Below are 20926 nucleotides of genomic sequence, written 5' to 3' on the forward strand. Positions count from 1 at the left end.
GTTAACCCTTTGACTTTAAAAACGCACACTGACGGCATCCGTGTGCGGTACGTGTTTACATGGACCCATTGACTTGTATGGGTCTGTGTGATACGTGCTGTTGCACAAAAACGGACATGTCAGGGTGTTTTGCACACGGTCCGTGAAAACACGCTGACATCTGCATAGACACATTCATTCGAATGTGTCTACGTGTGACAGTGTCTCCGGCACGTGAGAAAACTGTCACTACACGTACCGGAGACACTGACGTGTGAAACTGCCCTTAGGGAAAGGCCACATCAAAGCAAAAGAATGAGTGTGCATTATGCAAAAAAGGCCCTAGCTAAAACTTATGAGAAGCGACTGTCGCTCATGCATTAAAAAAACAGTGGCAAAAGAGTCGCCGTCTCTGCTCCAGAGCATTAAAACTATGATACGGGATCAAGTGAAGTTGACAGTCAAAGATGAATTGAAGGAGCAGACTACCCTTAGCTCCGACGTAACGCCTCCTTCACCTCCTCCTCTTCCTCCCACAGAAATAACTACCGACAGAGTCTGTGGAAGAACAAGGAGAGATGAGGGGGGCCTCGGACTCAGACCTAGACTCCTCGGACGAGGAAAAGGGTCGTCCATATTTACTATCCGAGGACATTGGGAAGTTACTAAAACTTGTAAGGTCCACAATGGGACTTGAATTGAACAAAACCGTTGGCACAACCCTGTGGTATTAGTGGTGCTCAAGTAGGATCCCGATCCGTGACTCGTGATATACAAAAACTTGGCACACACTAGTGGATTCTGATGCAGAAAAGTGATGGATTTTAATAAAGTACAGTACATACAAATAGACGTTTCGGTCTATGACCTTCATCAGTGTACGTGAGACTGTACTGTGAGCTCAAAGATAACTGGGCATAATTCCGCCGCAAGTCAACAGCGCTATTGACTTGCGGCGGATACCGCGTCCATCCACCATTTATAAGCAACGAGAAACAGCCTCTTGTGCCTCCTCATTTATCTGATTTCTAGAATTATGCCCAGTTATCTTTGAGCTCACAGTACAGTCTCACGTACACTGATGAAGGTCATAGACCGAAACGTCTATTTGTATGTACTGTACTTTATTAAAATCCATCACTTTTCTGCATCAGAATCCACTAGTGTGTGCCAAGTTTTTGTATATCACAATGGGACTTGAAACACCTAAAGAACCAAAATCAATTCAAGATGCTATGTTTAGTAATCTTGAGGGGGGAAAAAAACAAAGGGTTTTTCCCTTTCATGATAACCTGTTAAATTTAATTAAGAGGGAATGGGGAAAAAAAACCAACAAAAAAATGTCCATACCGCAGGCGCTCAAACGTAAATACCCGTTTGATGAGGAGGTATGCGATAAACGGGGGGGGGGGGGGGGGAGCTCCCAGGCTAGATGCAGACATTGCTAGTACCTCCAGGGGGATAGCATTGCCATTTGAGGACATGGGCGCCCTAAAAGATTCCCTTGACAAGAAAGTGGATGCTCTTCTAAAATCTGCTTGGGAGGCATCGGCTTGGTCGTTTAAACCCAGGGTAGCCGCCACATGTACAGCGCGTGCTATGGTCAAGTGGTTGGACGAATTAAGTGACCAAATTAAAAATAAATGCCCAAGAGAGACACTGCTGGAGGCAATACCTTCCCTACAGAAGTCAGCGGGATTCCTGGCTGACGCCGCAGTAGACTCCGTCCGAGGTGCCGCCCGTGCATGCGCCCTTTCGAATTCAGGCCGCAGAGCTCTTTGGTTAAAAAACTGGTCGGCAGACTTCCAGTCAAAGGTCAAACTCTTCACCGTCCCATGTGAGGGTCAATACCTGTTTGGAAAAGCATTGGATGAAATTTTAGAAAAAGCGTCAGATAAGAAAAAACGGTTTCCAACCCCCTTCCCTAGGTGTCGGTGGACTGAAGCTCGCTCGTCCTTTCGTGGAGCAGGGAATATAGGGAGCCGGGGGCGTCCAGACGATAGAGCCATGCGGGGCAGACCCTGAAAGGAAAGAGAGGATTCCTCTTTAGCAAAACCACCCCGAGACCCGATACTAAGCAATGACGCCAGGGCGGTTGAGGGAAGGCCTTCGGTTCTTTGTCCATCAATGGGTAGCATTGCCCGCCTCAAAGTGGGTAACCGACCTGTTAGCCGGGGGCCTACAACTAAGTCTTCTAAGCCTTCCACCTCAACGAGTAAAAGTGACCCGGGTAGCCAAAAAGAACTAGGCCACGCTGGAAAAGGAGATTCGACTCCTCATACAAAAAGAGGTACTTGTATAAGTACCGTATCATCAAGTAGGGAAGGGGTTTTACAGCACTCTGTTCCTCATGCCAAAACCAGATGGGTCACTAAGAACAATACTCAATCTCAAAGCCCTGAACCAAATCATCAGAACAGAAAAATTCAAAATGGAGACCTTGGGATCAGCAGTGAAGCTACTCGACCCAGGCTGCTACATGGCAGTAATAGATCTTACCGACGCCTATTACCATGTGCCAATATGGGGAGAACGTCAGCAATATCTAAGATTGGTAGTAGAGATTGCTCAAGTCCCCACTCCTCTCCAGTACCAATGCCTACCCTTCAGGGTATCAGTAGCCCCTCGTATATTTACAAAAATCATCGGGGAGGTAGCATCCTTTATAAGAAGGGGAAAATATCCTGTTGGTACCCTATTTAGACGATTTCCTCATCATAGCAAACAAAGTTGCGAAAATGCAGTTACGGAGGTTCTGGAAATATTAACCAGGTTAGGCTGGATGATCAATCTAAAAAAAAAATCCAGATTAACTCCAGTTCAGTCACAGGAATTCCTTGGAATTCAATTGGACTCATTAAAACAGCAGTGCATTCTTCCAGAAAGGAAAGTTGGGGCTATCCAACAAAAAATACAACGGATATAATCCGGTCGAGCCATATCAATAAGGGAGGCAGTGTCTCTCCTGGGCACTTTGACAGCAACAATCCCAGCGGTCCGGTGGGCACAAGCCCACACGAGAGAACTACAGTGGCAGATCCTATCTGAGCAGGGGAGGGGTCCTTACAATTTAAATTGGGAGATCAATCTCTCACCTCAGGTTCAGGATTCCCTAAAATGGTGGCTGAGCACCGAAAACTTAAACAGATCAGTGCCCTGGACTACTCAAAACTCGGTGGTACTAACCATGGACGCAAGTCCAAGTGGTTGGGGGGCACACAAACTAACCCTACAGGGCCAGTAGGAACCCGTAATGAGGGATGCATCCTCAAATCTGAAAGAACTGGCGGCTGTAAGGCAAGCCCTTCTAGTAAAACAAGAAGTGCAAGGGAGGCATGTCACAATATTATCCGACAACAGGGTCATAGCATACATAAACAGACAAGGGGGTACAAGGTTGGTAACCCTTATGGCAGAGGCCAGGGAATTATTCACATGGGCAGAAAACAATCTTCTGTCTTTATCGGGTACACATTTAAAGGGGGCAGACAACTATCTGGCCGATTATTTAAGCCATCATGTACTACACCAGGGAGAATGGTCCCTAAAACAAAAAATATTTGGGGAAATCTGCACTGCCTGGGGCACACCGGAGGTAGACCTGTTTGCTACAAGACAAAATCGTAAAGTGGACAGGTTCTACTCTCTAAATCAAAGAGAACAACCAGAGGGGGTAGATTTGCTACTACACCGCTGGAAACTTTGTCTGGCCTATGCGTTCCACCCGTTTCCATTGATTCCAGTAGTCTTAAAATAAAGATCCGACAAGACAAAGCTCGAGTAATCCTGGTTGCGCCCTTCTGGCCGAAAAGGGCATGGTTCACATGGCTCAGACGCATGTCTATCTCGGACACATGGATCCTCCCCTATACCCCGAATCTGCTATACCAGGGCCCAGTAGAACATCCCCAGAGTTCACAGGCTGCACCTCACTGCATGGAACTTGAGAGGGGACTCCTTCTAGCAAAGGGTTTCTTAGTTCCGTTAGTAACCACCCTGCTCGCTAGCAGAAAGGAGGTAACTTCATGTAAATACCAGAAAATTTGGGGAAAATTCTTTCAGTTCAGGGGCTGACAGTGGACTGGGACAGGCCAAAAAGTACCAATAAAAGAGATCCTAGAGTTCCTCCAGAAAGAACTGACCACAAGCACCTTAAAGGTGCAGATATCGGCCCTGGGGGCGTTGTTTGATCAAAAATTGGCTGACCACCCATGGATCTATAGATTCATTCAGGCCTCCTTTACATCCAGGCCCACAAAATTGCCAACAAAGGTAGCTCCCTGGGATCTAAACTTAGTGTTAAGGGCACTGACATGGTCTCCATTTTGAGCCTATTTCTTCCATCTCAATAAAGGTGCTAACGCTAAAAACAATACTCTTGGTGGCCCTGACTTCAACTCGTGTCTGCGAGCTGCAGGCAATATCCGTAAATCCACCATACACCATATATCGCCTTTTTGGAAGCTAGTGATCATAAAAACTGATCTGGCCTTCCTACCGAAAGTTAATTCCACAGGGAGCAGGAGATGATTTTGCCCTCGTTTTGTCAAAACCCCAAATCCCAGGGAGAAAAAACCTTCCATTGTCTAGATGTCAGATGTTGCCTGCTTCAATATATAGAAGCCTCAAAATCATGGTGACAGTCTTCAGCCCTTTTTGTCTCCTTACAGGGGTAAGAAAGCTTCAAAGTCAACGAAGGGCAAATGCTTTGGTTGAGCAGATTTGTAAGGCAGCAGTATGGTCCTCGCCATCCACTTTCTTCTGACACTATAGACTAGACCTAGGGCCCTCAAATCTGGCCTTTGGGAGAAAAGTGTCTGCTGTTGTCCCACCCTAGGAGTCTATTCCATCTTTCCTCTCATGTCTGTGGTGCTGTCATGGGGAAGGGGAAAAAATGATTACTTACCGGTAATTTGATTTTCCAGAGCCATGACAGCACCGCATCGTTCCTGCCCTATCTTGGTGATGGTTGTGTGGTGCACCAGAAAATTTAAAGTTTTATCTGGATATGTAAAAATATATAGATATTAAAAAAAAAAGGAAAAAGAAGGTGATTATTAGTGACACTGTTGTATAACATATATGTAAACTAATAAGGCGGTTACCTTTGCATAGTCTGAAACTGAGGAGAGAGGTGCCGCCCCCTTATGTCTCAGCTACAGGTTTCCTGGGGGCGGATACCATCACATGTCTGCGGTGCTGTCATGGCTCTGGAAAATCAAATTACCGGTAAGTAATTATCATTTTTCCTTGTGCTAATGAGAATAAAGATAATCCTTCTACAATGTGACAGCCCTTGAGATGTTTGTAGACAGCTATTAAGTCTCCTTTCAGTCTTTGCAAGCTAAACATTCCCAAATCCTGTAACCGTTCCTCATAGGACATGGTTTGTAGACCGGTCACCATTCTGGTCGCTCTTCTCTGAACTTGCTCCAGTTTGATATGTGTGTGGTTTTTTTTTGTTTTTTTTTTTGTTTTTTTTTGTGGTGCTCAAAACTGGACACAGTATTCCAGATGAGGTCTGACCAAAGAGGAGTAGAGAGCATTAATGACTTCACGTGATCTAGACTGTATGCATCTGTTAATACATCCCAGAATTGCATTAGCCTTTTTTGCTGCTGCATCACGCTGTTGACTCATGTTCAGTTTATGATCTATTAGTATACCCAAGTTTTTTTTCACATGTGCTGTTGCTTAGCCCTATTCCTCCCATTCTGTATATGCTCTTTTTCATTTTCATTGCCAAGACGTAGTACTTTGCATTTTTCTGTTAAAAACCATTCTGTTAGTTGCTGCCCACTGCTCCAGTTTATCTATCTTTTTGAATCCTCTCTTCTCTAGTATTGGCTATCCCTACTAGCAGAGCATATTCAAGGTACTCTTTTCCTCAGTTTGAAATGGCAGTTGTCAGAAACAGTGGAGGTCAAGATGAGGTCCAGAAGACCAAGCAAAATTTCAGTGAGATGCTTTTATGATTTCTAGAGGCAAACGAAAACCTCCCCCGCTTGACTGCAAAAGACCTTCAGAAAGACTTGGCACTCTGGAGTTGTGGTACGTTGTTCTACTGTTCAGAGACACCTGCATAAATATGGCCTTCATGGAAGTCATCAGAAGAAAACCTCTCCTGCATCCTCACAATAAAATTCAGCATCCGAAGTATGTAAAAGAACATTTAAACAAGCCTGATGCAATTTGGAAACATGCTGTGGACCGATGAGGTTAAAATAGAACTCTGGCAATGATCAAAGGTATATATGGGGGGAAAAAAAAGTCAGAATTTTAGGCAAAACATCTGGCCAATCATCAAGTATTGGGGTGGATCAGCCATGCTTTGGAGTTCTCTTGCAGCCAATGGCACAGGGAGCATTTCATGGCTAGAGAAGAATGGATTCCATAGAATTTCAACAAATTCTTGATGAAAATAGAACACCAGCTATGTATTTAAAAAAAAAAAAAAAAAAAAAAATGCTGAGGATGGCTTCTACAAATGGATTAGGATCCGAAGCATACCTCAGAACGCACAAGGTGAAGGTTTTACCATGGCCCTCAGTCCCCTGACCTGAATGGCATTGCAAATTTGTGGCTATACCTCAAAACAGCATTGTATGCAAGACAATGCAGGAATCTCACAGAATTGGAAGAACTTTCCATGGAGGAATGGATGAAAATCCCTTGCACATGAGTTGAAAGACTCTAGGCTGGCACCAAAAAGTGTTTACAAGCTTTGATAATTTAAAAAGAGGGTGTTACTAGGTATTAACCGTGCAGGGTGCCCCAACTGTTTCATCGGCCAATTTTTCCTTTTTGTAATTTTTAAAATGTAAGAAATTACTTTCTTTGTATTTTAGGTGGGGGGGGGGGAGGATTTGTGTCAACTTTTAACTTTAGCCCTTTCAGATACTTCGTCTTCAACTTGCTTAACTGTTCACAATATCAGTCATCAGACCAGGAGTGCTCAAACTTCTACATGCCACTGTATATCTGGAAGATAAACTCTGGGCAGTGATAATGGAGATGCTGATGCCTTCATCAGTCTTTTATTGTATGTGTGTGTGTGTATGTATATATGTATATATGTGTATATATATATATATATATATATATATATATATATATATATATTTTCAGTACATCAGCTGCTGATGCTTCCAATATAGCATTATTGTGTGGTTTTTTTTTTTTTTGTTTGTTTTTTTCCTCAGATTCCAAAAAGTCTGAACCTCCAAATAAAGTTCGTAGAGGGGCAAAAAATGCATCGACTGCAGCCAAAGTAGCACTAATGAAGCTGAAGTTGCATGCGCTGGGGGATAAAACCTTACCTCAGGTAGGGCATCGGCTGGCGAGGCTTCCAGAACAGCGGCTGCATTTGTCTGGGTTGCTAAACACAATTAGCCTTGTGCTTGCCCAGTGAACACCTGCAATCTTCAAATGCAGATCTGTGGAGAGGTTACACCTAGAGGATATGGTTTTCAATGAAATAACTTTTTCTTTTCCCCATCAATATTGTTAACCAAGTATCCTATATTTCCTGGACGTCCACCTGACAGCACCATGGAGGACGTCCTCCTCCTTACAGGAAAGCACGAGAGGTTAAAAGGCCGTGTCCCACCCCCTTTCCCTCAGTGTTTTTCCTGTCCCTGCATGGAGGGACACACAAGAGCTTACCGGAGGGGCTCGGGATCGTGCGGCCAGTCCAATCCTTCCCCTGTCAAGAGGTCCCGGGGTCGAAACTCCCTGATGGGGAGTCTCTCGGCTCCAAAGGCCAGGAGCAGGACGACTCTCCTGGAGGGAGCCGTTCCTCCCGGTGGGGGGGCTCTCGGCTCCAGGACGGGTCGGCTCCCCGCAGGCGGCTGGCCGAGCGGGCACCGACAGAAGAGGGCGCAATCGGGGCTGCCAGGCCAGGTGGGCCGAGTACCCGCAGGACGGCGCCGACGGCTGGCGAGGTCAGCACTGGGAGGCCTCCAGCGGAACGCCATAGCAGGCGGGGAGGCGGCTCCCTGCAGGCGGCGGCACCGGGGAACCGAGCGCGGTCGCGCGCAGAAGCCCGGCAGGAAATGGAGGCGCGGCTTACCAGTGTCACATCCGGTGACGTCAGACGCCGGTTTCAAATCCAGGGCGCGCGCACTCCTGGACCACAGCGCTCTCCAGAGTCACCACAGATCGTTCTAGGCTGTGTGACTGCATTGGTCGCCTGGAACAGGATGGAAGGCAACGCTGCAGCTGGTGGAGGGGTAAGTGCGCATAGCGCAGACCAGATCTGAATAGGTGCCCCTTATGTTATTAGGAAAAGGGAATCCCGGCAGAGTCCCCTTCGGGGAAGGACCCGGCAAAAGCCACCTCCAAATCGGTCAGATGTCCGGTGTGCAGAGCAAAGCTGCCAGACACCTATAGCAAGACCCTATGCGGTCCCTGTACCTCCAGGGTCATAGGCGAGGAACAGCCATCTCTCCTTTCCGAAATGGGGTCGCTGATAAGGGAAGAGATTCAGGCCTCTACAGCCTGGCGTCAGTCCCCCAGCCCTGGGCCAAGTCGCAAGCGTCCAAGGTGGGAACCAGACCCAGTATCAGAAGCGAGCCCTAGCGAGGAATCCGATTTCCGGGACTCAGACCAGGAGGAAGAAGGCGAGATCCTGGGGGATAGACAGGATTAGAGGAGGAAGTACCTATTCAGACTGGAGGATACGGACGAGCTGGTACACGCGGTCAGAAATACCATGCAGATGGAAGAAGTCCCTAAGCCACAGTCCAGACAGGACTTAATGTTTGGAGGACTGGTGTCCCGCAAACAGGTGGTGTTCCCTGTAAGCGAACACATCAAAGCAATGATCCAGGAGGAGTGGAAGGAAGCAGAGTGTCGGTTGACTCTCCCGAGACTTTAAAAATAGACTGCCCTTTGATCCCGAGGAAACTCGAGCGTGGGAAGAAGTCCCTAAAATCGACGTCCCAGTCGCCAAAGTTACTAAAAAGACGGCTATCCCATCCGAGGACTAATCAGGTCTTCGAGACCCGATGGATAGAAAGGCGGACGTCTTGTTAAAAAGAGCATGGGAGACGTCGGCGGCCCTGATTAGAGCCAACATAGCAGCCACCTCGGTGGCCAGGTCTATGTTCTTGTGGTTGGGGCAGTTGGAGGAACACCTAACCAACAAGACCCCGAGGTCAGAGATACTAGCATCTCTTCCTCTCTTGAAATCAGCCACGGCGTTCCTGTCGGATACGTCGGCGAAATCAGTAAGGTTTGCGGCCAGAAACGGCTCCCTCTCTAATGCGGCCCGGAGAGCAGTCTGGCTTAGATCCTGGTCGGGGGATAGCTTTGCTTTAGAAGGGTTATGTGCCATCCCTTTCTCGCGCCTGAGGGTGTTTGGTCCAGCCCTTGATAATATCCTTGAGCTGGTGTCAGATAAGAATAAGGGATTCCCGGAAGGAAAACCCAGGCGGCCCCAGTCCTTTCGGAGAGGCTCCTTCAGAGGACAGATGGAGTTTAGGGGTCGGGCGAGGTCTAATAGAAGCTCCTTCAGCCAAAGTGGGAGGAACAGAGGTCCCCCATTTGCATCAACATCTAGATCGAGGAGACAATGACGCCATAGGCATTGGGGGGAGACTTCGCCACTTTGCAGCAAACTGGTCCCGAGTCACCAACAATCAGTGGGTCCTCAGAACCATCAGGGAAGGCTACAGGATAGAGCTCTATTCTCCTCCCCCCGACAGATATATTGCCCCCACCGTCCGGGAGGACTCCGCAATGTGGTCGGATCTTCAGGACATGTTAGACTCAGGGGTCATAATACCAGTTTCACCGTCAGAAAGAGGGAGAGGGCACTACTCTTCCCTGTTTGCAATCACAAAGAAATCTGGCGAGGCCCGCACCATCATACCTGAAGCCACTAAATACTTTGGTCAGATACAGGAGGTTCCGGATGGAATCAATCCGATCCGCAATTCCCCTAAAATAGACAGGGACGCAGTTATGTGCACCCTAGACCTAAAAAAGGCATACGATCAGGTTCCTATCCATCCCTCATCCCAAAGCCTACTAAGGTTCGCGATCAGCTCACCAGCCCGGACCTGCCATTTCCAGTTCCAGGGTCTTCCATTCGGGTTGGCCTCAGCTCCCAGGATCTTTACGAAACTGGTAGTAGAGGTGGTGGCCTACCTGAGAGATCAGGGTATTGTGATTGTTCCGTACCTGGACGACTTCTTACTGGTGGCAAGATCCAAAGAAGCGCTCATCCGAGACAGGATCCGAACAACTACCGTAATGGAGTTCCTGGGCTGGGTGATCAACTGGGAGAAGTCGGACCTCACACCAGACACCAGAAAGGTATTCCTGGGAGTCCTCCTAGACTCAGCCGACAGAATATCCTGGCTACCCGAGCAGAAGCAGAAGTCCATTCAGGCCAGAACCAGAGGCCTGTTGAAGCGGCAATGCTCCATAAGGGAAGCAATGGAGGTCCTGGGCCTCATGAAGGCCTGCATCCAGTGCGTCCGATGGGCCCAATTCCACTTGCGATTGTTACAAAGGGAAATCCTCGCGAGGTGGGACAGGAGTCAGGCGTCGCTAGACAAACCCCTAAGGCTCTCAGGATGAGTAAAGGAGTCCCTTCGCTGGTGGTCACAGTCCAGGAACCTTCAGGTGGGCGTGCATTGGACAATCTCTCCATACGTGGTAGTCACCACAGACGCAAGTGCGTGGGGATGGGGAGCCCACATAGAAGGGAAGATCTTCCAGGGGAAGTGGCCAGCAAGCATCAAGGCCAGATCCTCCAATTTCAAGGAACTCTTCGCGGTCTGGGAAGCGTTGCGGAGAAACCGGTCGGTACTAAAGAGTTGTCATGTCCGCATATTATCCGACAATACAACGACAGTGGCATTCCTGAAACACCAGGGAGGAACCAGACATCAACCACTACAGGCACTGGCGGAAAAGATATTCACGTGGGCAGAACGAACAGTCCGATCCGTGACCGCGGTACATCTAGAGGGTTCCCAAAACGAAGTGGCAGTCTACCTGAGCAGACAACAGATCCACCCGACAGAGTGGGAATTGAACGTAGAAATCTTCGACCAGCTTTGTCAGCGCTGGGGGACCCCCAGTATAGATCTCTTCGCAAGCCGGAAGAACTCGAATGTTCCCAGATTCTAATCCCTAAATCTGATGGACCACCCAGAAGGCGTAGACGCCCTGAGTCAGACTTGGGGCGAATCCCTCTCTTATGCGTTCCCACCACTGGCCCTCATACCGGCAGTGCTCGGGAAGATACGCGAGGACCACGCAAGAGTGATATTGATAGTGCCATACTGGCCGAGGAGAAGCTGGTTTCCCCTTCTAGGAGCCATGGCAGTAGAAGATCCAGTCGAACTGCCCCTGTGGGAGAACATCATCCACCAGGGCCCGATCCACCACCCGGACCCAGCAAGACTCCATCTATCGGCTTGGATCCTGAGAGGGACATCCTGAAGGCAAAAGGATTGTCGGAGCAGGTCATATCCACCCTACAGGCCAGCAGGAAGCCGGTGACGTCGGCAATTTATCGGAAGATATGGAAAAGATTCTGTCTGGGGGGTGGCAGGTCCGAGCTCGTGGCAGGCACCCCTGATCTGCCTAACATACTAGGGTTCCTGCAGGCAGGTTTTAATAAAGGCCTCAAGCCCAGCACTCTAAAAGTCCAGGTTTCAGCCTTGAGCGCCTTCTTCGATTACCAGTTAGCTGCACATCCCTGGGTGATAAGGTTTATAAAAGCCACACAGCGCCTGCGCCCCACGATTAGGCAGCTCACCCCGCCATGGGACCTGGGCCTGGTACTTCAGTTCCTCTCCTCGGACACTTTTGCCCTTAGTGAGAAGATAGCCATCCCTGCTCTCACTCGTAAAACTGCCTTCCTAGTAGCCATTACCACGGCCAAAAGAATAGGGGAGATCCAGGCCCTATCCACTAAGGACCCATACCTCCAGATAAGAGAGGACCGTATAATCCTAAGGTTAGTCCCGGCATTTACCCCGAAGGTAGCCTCTAAAAGAAATCTGAACCAGGAGGTAGTGTTACCCTCTTTCTGCGATAATCCCCGAAATGAGAAGGAGCAGCGGCTCCACTCGCTAGACGTGAGGCGCGCAGTTATAGAATGCCTAGAGGCCACCAATAGTTGGCGTATCGACCCGAACCTGTTCGTCCTCTTTGGAGGTAGGAATAAAGGGAAGAAGGCCTCTAAGGCGTCCATCGCGCGTTGGATTACCTCAGTAATCTCGGATGCCTACCAGGCTGAAGGCGCCAGCCCGCCAGATTCCTTAAAAGCCCACTCTACGAGGGCGGTATCGGCCTCATGGGCCGAGCGGGCGGGGGCGTCAGTTGATCAGATCTGTCGAGCGGCAACCTGGGCTAGTCTTAATACATTCTGTAAACACTACAAACTAGATGTGTTAGCTGGTCAACAAACCGCATTTGGGAGAAAAGTTCTCCAGGCGGTAATCCCACCCTGAGGAGGTGCTTTGGTACTCTCCATGGTGCTGTCAGGTGGATGTCCTGGAAAATAGGTATTAGACCTACCGGTAATGATGTTTCCAGGAGTCCATCCTGACAGCACGGGTAGTTCCCTCCCGGTTGTGTTATACTGCAATGTATTACGTCATGTCATATGCTGTAATGTGATCGTTTCATTAAACCGTTTCTAGTATCATCCACCTTGTGGTACTTGTCAAATCACTGAGGGAAAGGGGGTGGGACATGGCCTTTTAACCTCTCGTGTGCTTTCCTGTCCCTGTAAGGAGGAGGAGGACGTCCTCCATGGTGCTGTCAGGATGGACTCCTGGAAACATCATTACCGGTAGGTCTAATACCTATTTTTCATCACTATTGCTACTTATTTACTGTAGGGTATTTGCTTGTTTTGTGTTCATCTTGGCTTTTCCCTATATAGTGAGGGGTCACTGTTACAGATCCACCCCAAAGTCTAGAACTGAGCAGCTGCAGGGAGGATACAAGTTTGTTTTCTCCTTGTAACTGCTGACCCAGTAACTCTGCCAGACATGATTTAAATGTTTGCCTGCAAATTACTAATATACTAATATATCTGCAGGTAAATGCCATTTCTGGAAGTGACTGATTCTTTAAATTGTGCTCCATTACCCAGAATCCCATAGTTGGTATTGTTGCGTCTGTACAAGCCCGGTCTATCAAAATAGAAAAATTGTGTAAAATATATAAAACACTTATCAATGTCATACCCTGATGTGTTCGTCGTGATGTGGCAGCGGGCCTGCTACAGTCTGATCACAATGCTAAACTAAAAACCCCATGTTCAGTTTTGTAAGTTTTTGCCGAGCCACAATAGATCAGTGGAGTTTTAGATGTCTTTCTACAGCTTTTCTGCTGACAGAAGAAAAAAATTTAATGGAAGATTTACATTTTTTCACTTGCTGCACATTGCCAAAAAAATACAATAAGATAATCAGTAGGGTGGATGTACCACCTGAAAATATCACTAAAAACATGAGCTGAAGGAGGAAAAATACCTCTACCCAGATCGAATGGCCAGGAATTGGTGACACAACCCCTTTTTACCATGTTCTGGAATTATTTTACCACTAAAACTTCCAATTGACAATGAAGAAAAAACAAACACATATATTGGCAGAATTGAACACACGTTTTTGTTTTCACTTGCATCCATAGAATGGAGAGCAGTAGGAAAGCTGTGACCTAGAGGCTGTATTGGGCATGAGCAGAGCAGTAACCCGGCTTTCCTACTGCACAGAATTGGGGAGGTGCAGAGTATAAAGCAGCAATTTGGATCCATGTGAGTAGGGACGCCTAGTAGGGGAGAAGGTTAGAATTGCACAGCTAATCCGCTATGAAGATCAAAACGGCAATTGAAGCTCACAAGTGAATGGTGCAGTGATCTAGACAAATAGTCCAGCCATTTTTCTTACTGTGCTGTCCAAAGCTTTGGAGCAGCAAGCATTGCTGTCTCACTCAGTCTGAGGAGCAGCATCAACCTCTGCTGTTCTGTAGCCTTACACAGATCAGTCTTGGCAACAGGCAGCTGTCAGAAGGGAGACACCTAGTGGCTGTAACTTTAAAGCAATTCTTCACACACACATTTTGAGCAATGAACTCTTTGAAAGTGGCTACATGGACAATGTAATAAGCAAGAGTTTGTTAAAGCGACCGTGATTATCCGTCTGCTAAATGAATGCCTACAAGGAGCCTCACTTTAATTACTTTGGCCTTAAGTTTTGATCATTTTCTTAACAGATATTTGAGTGACGTTCCGTAACACTTGTACCCACGTATATTATTGGATCTGTAAGGAGTGATGCTCTTCTCCTGAGCTGTATGTGTGGAGCATCATACTCATAATAGTTGAGTCCCATATCATTAATCGGCGTCTTATATATTTCAGTCCTACAATGGGCCTGTGTACATGTATAATGGATGCTGGTAGACTCATGGGATCTTAAATGTCTTGTTCACACTGAGCAGTTTTTCTGGCTATGCAGATTCACTTACTTTTCTTTTTTTTTTTTTTTTTTTTTTTTTTTTTTTTTTTTTTGTACACTGCAGTCAGAAAGGGTCTACTTTCAAGTGTACTTGCCTCTGGGTGGAAAGGACAAAAGTAAAGCAATGTTCTTCTGCAAGAAGTGGAGCATTGGAAAAGTTGTGGACTATGCGGCTACTATAGCAAACCTGAAAAATGACAATAACAAAGTCACTTCAAAGGTATGTGAACTCTTCGGGGTCTGTACGCTTCTGGTTAAATTTTAGAAAAACCACCAATATATACAAATTTACAAGACCAAAGTAGCTAAAAACTAAAGTTCAACTCTTATTCAGTATTGTATAAATAACATGTTAATATCCAACACGGTAGGCACGAACTGGTGGCGAGTTTATGCTGTAGCCCCCTGCTGATCGTGAGAACAAGGGTCACATTTATCCCTTTTCATTGAGATCTAAGTCACACGTACGCACTGCCGCTCCATTCAGTCTGAGATTGGTGGAGATGGCTCTACATCAGTCCTATGGACCATGAATTTCAGAACCTCGTGGTAGTACACGTGGCCTCTTCATTTGAATGGGGCATTGGTATCCCTGTTCTCATAATCAGGGAGAAATCAAATGATGGGACCCCAAATAATCATACGTTTACACCTTACTCTCTGGACAGGTGATAAGTGTTTTTAGCATTTCCTCTACATACCCAGATAAAAGAATACTATCAATTTTTCAAAGTCAAATTTGGACAGTAAAAAAAAAAAAAAAAAAAATGTACAGCAGCGTTTACCTGCCCAGGACTCGAACTAATGCACTCTCAGGATGCAGCAAACCCAGGTAGTAAAGATGGTGGTAGCACAGGTGCAAAATACTGGGACAACCACTCACAGCCTACCAATTCATGGAGGTGACGATTGCTTGGTATTAAATTGCACACAAGAGGTTTGTATGGGGCGCTGGTCACACAGGTAGTGTCTGGCTTGTGCCTATCCGTGACGCCCATAGTATAAGGGTCTCAATTCACTTAGCAGCGCACCAGTGATCCTGACCAATACATGACCTGGTAAGGATCGCTGGTGCGTTCCTAGTAAGCTGCCAAACAGGCAGATCTCTTAAGCGACTCCGCAACCATCCAGCGATCCTCGGCGGTCGTTGGTACCTTGTCACACAGCAGCGATTCTGAATGATTCCAGCCTGCGACTGAGTTCTGCATCGCTAACGAGGTCGCTCGTCAGGTCAAGCACGGCGATGTGCGCTGGCCCTCGGGATGACAACAGAAAAATGGCCCAGGACATTCGAGCACGATCAGTGATATCCAGCTGGGGGGCTGGTCACTGCTGTGTCACATGTAGCGAGATCGCTGTTGCGTCACAAAACTGGTGACGCTTCAGCGATCTCGCTATGTGAGACGGAGGGCTTTAGATTAAGCTGGCTACCCAGCACTATATACGTGCACCCCAGTTTACAAGGCCAATGTTAATGGGTCTGGCTGCACCCTGAATATAAAAGTGCAAAAAATATGTAATCTACTGTATGAGGTAGAGGTCACTGTACAGGGAGGAGGTGAGCTGTGACCATCGTCCCTTGTATTTACATCCATTATAGTGAGTAAGCCTTTAACTTTTTTTTTTTTTTTTTTCTTTCACTGCACTTATAATTTTAAACAGATCGGTGGGGTCCGGGTCCTGAGATCCCCACTGATTTGCTCAAAATCGCCCCTCCTGAGAGATGCACAGCTCAGGAGACAGGAACTCGCAGCTTCTCTCTGAGCACAGTACACGCTCAGACCAGAATATGGAATCAATAGAAAGAATTAGCTGAACAGTCTCTGCCTTTTTATTGTATCCATACCCCGCTCTGTGTGCGCGGCGCTCAGGCGGGAGCTGTGCTCCTCATAGAGTAAAACCAGTGGTGGGAGTTGAAAGATCAGTGGGGTCTCAACATCTGGACTCACAATTGTCTGCTTGTAATTGTACTGAAATAAGGGGAAAAAAACATTGTAAAGGTTTAGTAACTTTAATAATGGGTTTCTGTCGCAACTCTCGTGATATTATCGCTACAGATCATGAAGTGTCAGATTATTCTAAGGCTCGATGGTCACAGTGAAAACTGCAAGATTTCAGAATATCTTGTAATCTGGTAGTGACACTGAAATTATTTTTTTAAATCTACTTTTCCAATGTGTGGTTTTTGTCTGGGGAGGGGAAAAGACTAACTGGCAAAATGGATATCCAAAAAAATTGTGAGCAGACTTTGCATTATTGGATATATACTTAAAGCAGTATGCCCGTCTGCAAGATCCTATCCCAATATTTAGTAGGTATAATAATGGCAAATGCCTCCAATTAGGAATGTAGTATAGTGCTTTTTTTTTTTTTTTTTTTTTTAATATTACTATGTCTCTTTCCTCATGTGCAGAAATTATCCAGGATTAAGGATTGTAGACATGCACCACTATTGGTCACACATAGATTTAACAGTGTGTCCAATTTGTCTTGCAGAAGCTTCGGGTGTGCCATGCCAACACGGGAGCAGCGCTACCAATGAACGGCTCTATAGAGATGTGGCTTTCTGCTGCAGAAAATCCTCTACACAATGGAGGGAATATTATCATGGAGTATTTAGATAACGAGTGCAATAAAATTGAGTATCCCAGTGTGTATTTATCATAAACCCAATTATAATCTAGACCTGTGATTGACATGGCATTATGTTCAGTGCAATAAACCTTCTTAGGTTTTTTTTTTTTTTTTTTTCAAGTTATGTAATTTAGCCATTGACTGGCACATCATTGTTGCTGCTTGTATTGTCCCCTGCAGAACTGTTTTTCACTCCTAAGCTAAATGTGTAATTATCAAAGATGTCATTATATTTTAGCATCGGTCACTTGGCCCCTTGGAAAGCTCACTTACATGGTAAAGAGTAAATCCCACCAAACCAACCAAAAGATCATTCTTCACGTCCCACTTTGTATTGGACTTGTAGGCTGTGTGAACACGCTGCGGAAAAGGTGCGGATTCATCCGCGCGGATTTTGTACAATCCGCAGGTGAAACCGCAGGTCAAAAGACCTGCGGATTGCTCTGCGGTTTTGCCCTGCGGTTTTTCATCTCCTCAATGGAGGAGATGGCAAACCGCAGGAGAATCCGCAGAAAGAATTGACATGTCAATTCTTTCTGTGGATTGAAAACCGCAGATAATCCGCGCGGAAAATTCCGCACCGTCTGCACTGCGGTTTTTGATTCCCATAGGGAATCATTGTACTGTACACCGCAGCAGAAACTGCTGCGGGTCCGCAGCGGCCAAAACCGCTGCGGAACCGCAGCAAAATCCGCAGCGTGTGCACACAGCCGTAGGTATCGGGGACGGCCGTACACACTAGACACTTGTTGGCTAAACAGCCGTCTGTTCTCACCGCCCGCCCCCATTCACACTCGTCCTCTGGTCAGCCAAGTGGCCATGTGAGTAAAGAGCCGGCAGATTATTACATGTGTCGAAATCCAAATGCCAGTTTTTTTTTTTTTTTTTTTGTTTTTTTTTTCCCTCCCAACTTTCAGGAGACTCTCTAGGCTTCATATTACATCCATAAAATTAGAGGTGCAGCAACCTGAATTTTAATATGTATGCTCAGTTACAGATCCACAAATTGGCATACTATGAGAAATTAAAGGAACAAAATTGGCATAGAATGAATTTAAAAAATATACCAACTGTATTTTTTTTTAACCCCTTACAGCCAGTTTTAAATTTGTGTGTTTTTTTTTTTTGTTTGTTTTTTACAATTTTTCAGTTTTTTTTTTGTTTTTTTTGTTTTTTTTTCCTGCCAACACTGTGGAATTGTAGTTTTGAAAGATCCCATTCATTTTACATTTAATGTGCTGGAAGGTCAAAAAACCACTCCAAGTGCAGATAAATGGTAAAAGAAAATGCAATTCTGTGGTTGTTTGGTTGTGTGGTGTGTTTTTTTTTTTTTTTTTTTTTTTTCTATTGTGCAACCTGGCAAAATGGCTTCCGAGATCAGTACAATTTTATACGATACCCAGCTTTGTACAATTTGTTTTCTTTTGTATTTAAGTGGTAAAAATAAATGTATTTTTCCATTAATGGACCCGTATAAAGACTCTTCTATGGCGTCGCAAGATGAACTTATTGGTACAATTTTGGAGAGGGGGGGGGGGAGGTTCAGCGACCAAAGAATTGCAGCTGTGGCGTATTATACTCTTTGCATTTACTGTACTTTTAGATAGGTCAGACTTCTATAGATACAGCAATACTTAATATAACTTCATATCGAAATGTGTACTCCAAGCAAAGATTTGGCCTTCACATTTTTTTGATTTTAAGAAATATAGTTAGAATAAAAGTTACATTTAAGAGGTATAGATAAAAAAAAAAAAAAAAAAAGATACTGAGTGCATGGCGACATCTGTTTAGACATGAACACTTGTCAATCACACATCAATCATTATTGCTGCTTTTACAAGATTAAAGTAAACTGTCTCCATTTATGCAATCGAAATATGGGGGGGGGGAATAATGCTAAAAGCAAAAATGTTAACAATAAGTTTGAGGAACCGGCCAAAGAACTTGCTTAACCAAGCTCCCATGCAACGTATTCATTAGAACCGGGTGCCTTTCACCCATCTCTGGTGTTAACCTTTGGAGCACTTTTTTTTTTTTTTTTTTTTTTTTTTTTTTTTTTGCACAAGATTAGTGATGAGCGAGTATACTCATTGCTCGGGTGTCCACCGAGTATTTTGACGTGCTCAGAATGTTTTCGTCGTCTCAGCTGCATGATTAGCGGCTGCTGGACAGCCTGAATGCGGAATACCCGTTTGTTAGGGAATCTCCTCCACATGTATTCAGCCTGTCCACAAGTCGCAAATCATGCAGCTGAGAGACGAAATCTAAATCTCCGAGCATGCCAAAATACTCGGAGGACACCCGAGCAACGAGTATACTCGCTCATCGCTACACAAGATCTGCACTATTGCTGAGTACAGTAGTCATCCCCCACCAACGCTCTGTGGCCACAAAGGAAGTGCAAATTTCCAGGCAGAATGAGAGATTGATTTCTATAATGAGGTAGAGAAACTTAACTTGCTTTTGGCACAAATAAACCAATGCTGTGGCTATAGGATGAGAACTGTTTTGCCAGGTTACTTTTTGGTCAGACGTGCACAAATGGGCAGAATGTTGGTGCACTCTTGGTGAATGGTCACTAGGGTGACCGGATCTCATATGGGGGGGGGAAAATGTCAGAATCTTGTTCGTCTGGACCCCACAAAACGATTCCCCTTTCCAGATATTGAGAGAGCCAAAATTTGAGCTCGATCAAACGGCGTTAACCTGTGCCGCTCGTCGCTCAAAGTTTGAAAAAATCCAAATTGAGTTATTTTAAGATTTAGGTATTTCTCGTTCGCCTAATTGGGGGACACAGAGACCATGGGTGTATGCTGCTGCCACTAGGAGGCTGACACTATGCACAAAAAAAAGTTAGCTCCTCCTCCGCAGTGTACACCCCACCGACCGGCAGGGAATTCCTCAGTTTAGCTTAGTGTCAGTAGGAGGTGGACACGGGTCTTTAATTAGACCCATATCTACCTCGATGTGCGTCGTTCCTTTTCAGGTTTTCCCGGAGGGATACAGTGTGTATGGTCACATCTGTACTCCCACAAGGAGTCTGAGTACGGCGTGTACTGCCACCCCGTATCCTCACAGTTCTCCGTAGCAGGACCACCAGCCTTCCAGGCGGACGCCAACACGAAGATGTGTCAGCGATCCAGAGGGTCCTCGTCGCCAGTCTCCCACCCACTCGCCTACCAGAGCCTGTCGGTTGGTTGAGACGCAGACTCTTCAGGTACTCTCCCGGGACGGGTAAGTATGGGGACCCTTTGGCCAGTAGCATTCCTCCCCGAGGGCGCGTTCGCAGCATCTTCCCTGGAGCAGGGATGCGGTGGCGCTGCGATCTCCTGCGCCCATCCTGCTCCTACAGCCAGCCCCTTCACCGTCCTCTTCTCCCCCGACACTTCGATCGGGTATCCCAGGGTCCTCTCGCGGCGGCACCTCCGCGCTGACCCCGTGCTGACAGGCGGCCACCGCTAGTAATTTAGGCCCCGGCTTCAGTTCGGGCCTACTCCGGTATCGCGGCCACGCCCCCGCCCCTTTCTACTAAGCGGGCTTCTCTCCCGCCCGTTCCAGGCCCTCCCACCGCCCTTCTTAGCCTGTTCCTGGCCAGGGGCGGTTCCTGATTCAGCAGGCGGTTAGCTCCACCCTCCTTCCCCTGGGAGCGCGTTTTCCATGATTCCTTCAGGCGGTCGCCATCTTTGCAGCCGCACAGCCGGACGCCCCTGTCAGTCAGATATCGCTCCCTGGGCCTGTCCGCCGGACATTCCTCTGACCTGCATCTGCAGAGTGGTGGATACCTTCGTCTCTGGGGTCACCGGACCGTGAGTAGCTCT

The 20926-nt window shown here is 46.6% G+C and overlaps 1 protein-coding gene across 1 annotated transcript in view; it reads left to right on the top strand.

The window, feature by feature from the left end:
• Positions 1-18569, top strand: part of ZFAND1 (zinc finger AN1-type containing 1) — a 34160-nt gene extending 15591 nt beyond the window's left edge. The window contains exons 6-8 of the mRNA XM_073550591.1: positions 7182-7303; positions 14536-14691; positions 16968-18569. Of these exons, the coding sequence (XP_073406692.1) occupies positions 7182-7303; positions 14536-14691; positions 16968-17138 (449 nt within the window). The 3' untranslated portion in view covers positions 17139-18569. The remainder of the gene's footprint in view (positions 1-7181; positions 7304-14535; positions 14692-16967) is intronic.
• The last annotated feature ends 2357 nt before the right edge of the window (positions 18570-20926 follow it).

Source organism: Dendrobates tinctorius, unplaced genomic scaffold (assembly GCF_039654945.1).
Source record: "Dendrobates tinctorius isolate UK_male_01 unplaced genomic scaffold, ASM3965494v1 ptg000165l, whole genome shotgun sequence".
NCBI classification, from domain to species: domain Eukaryota; kingdom Metazoa; phylum Chordata; class Amphibia; order Anura; family Dendrobatidae; genus Dendrobates; species Dendrobates tinctorius.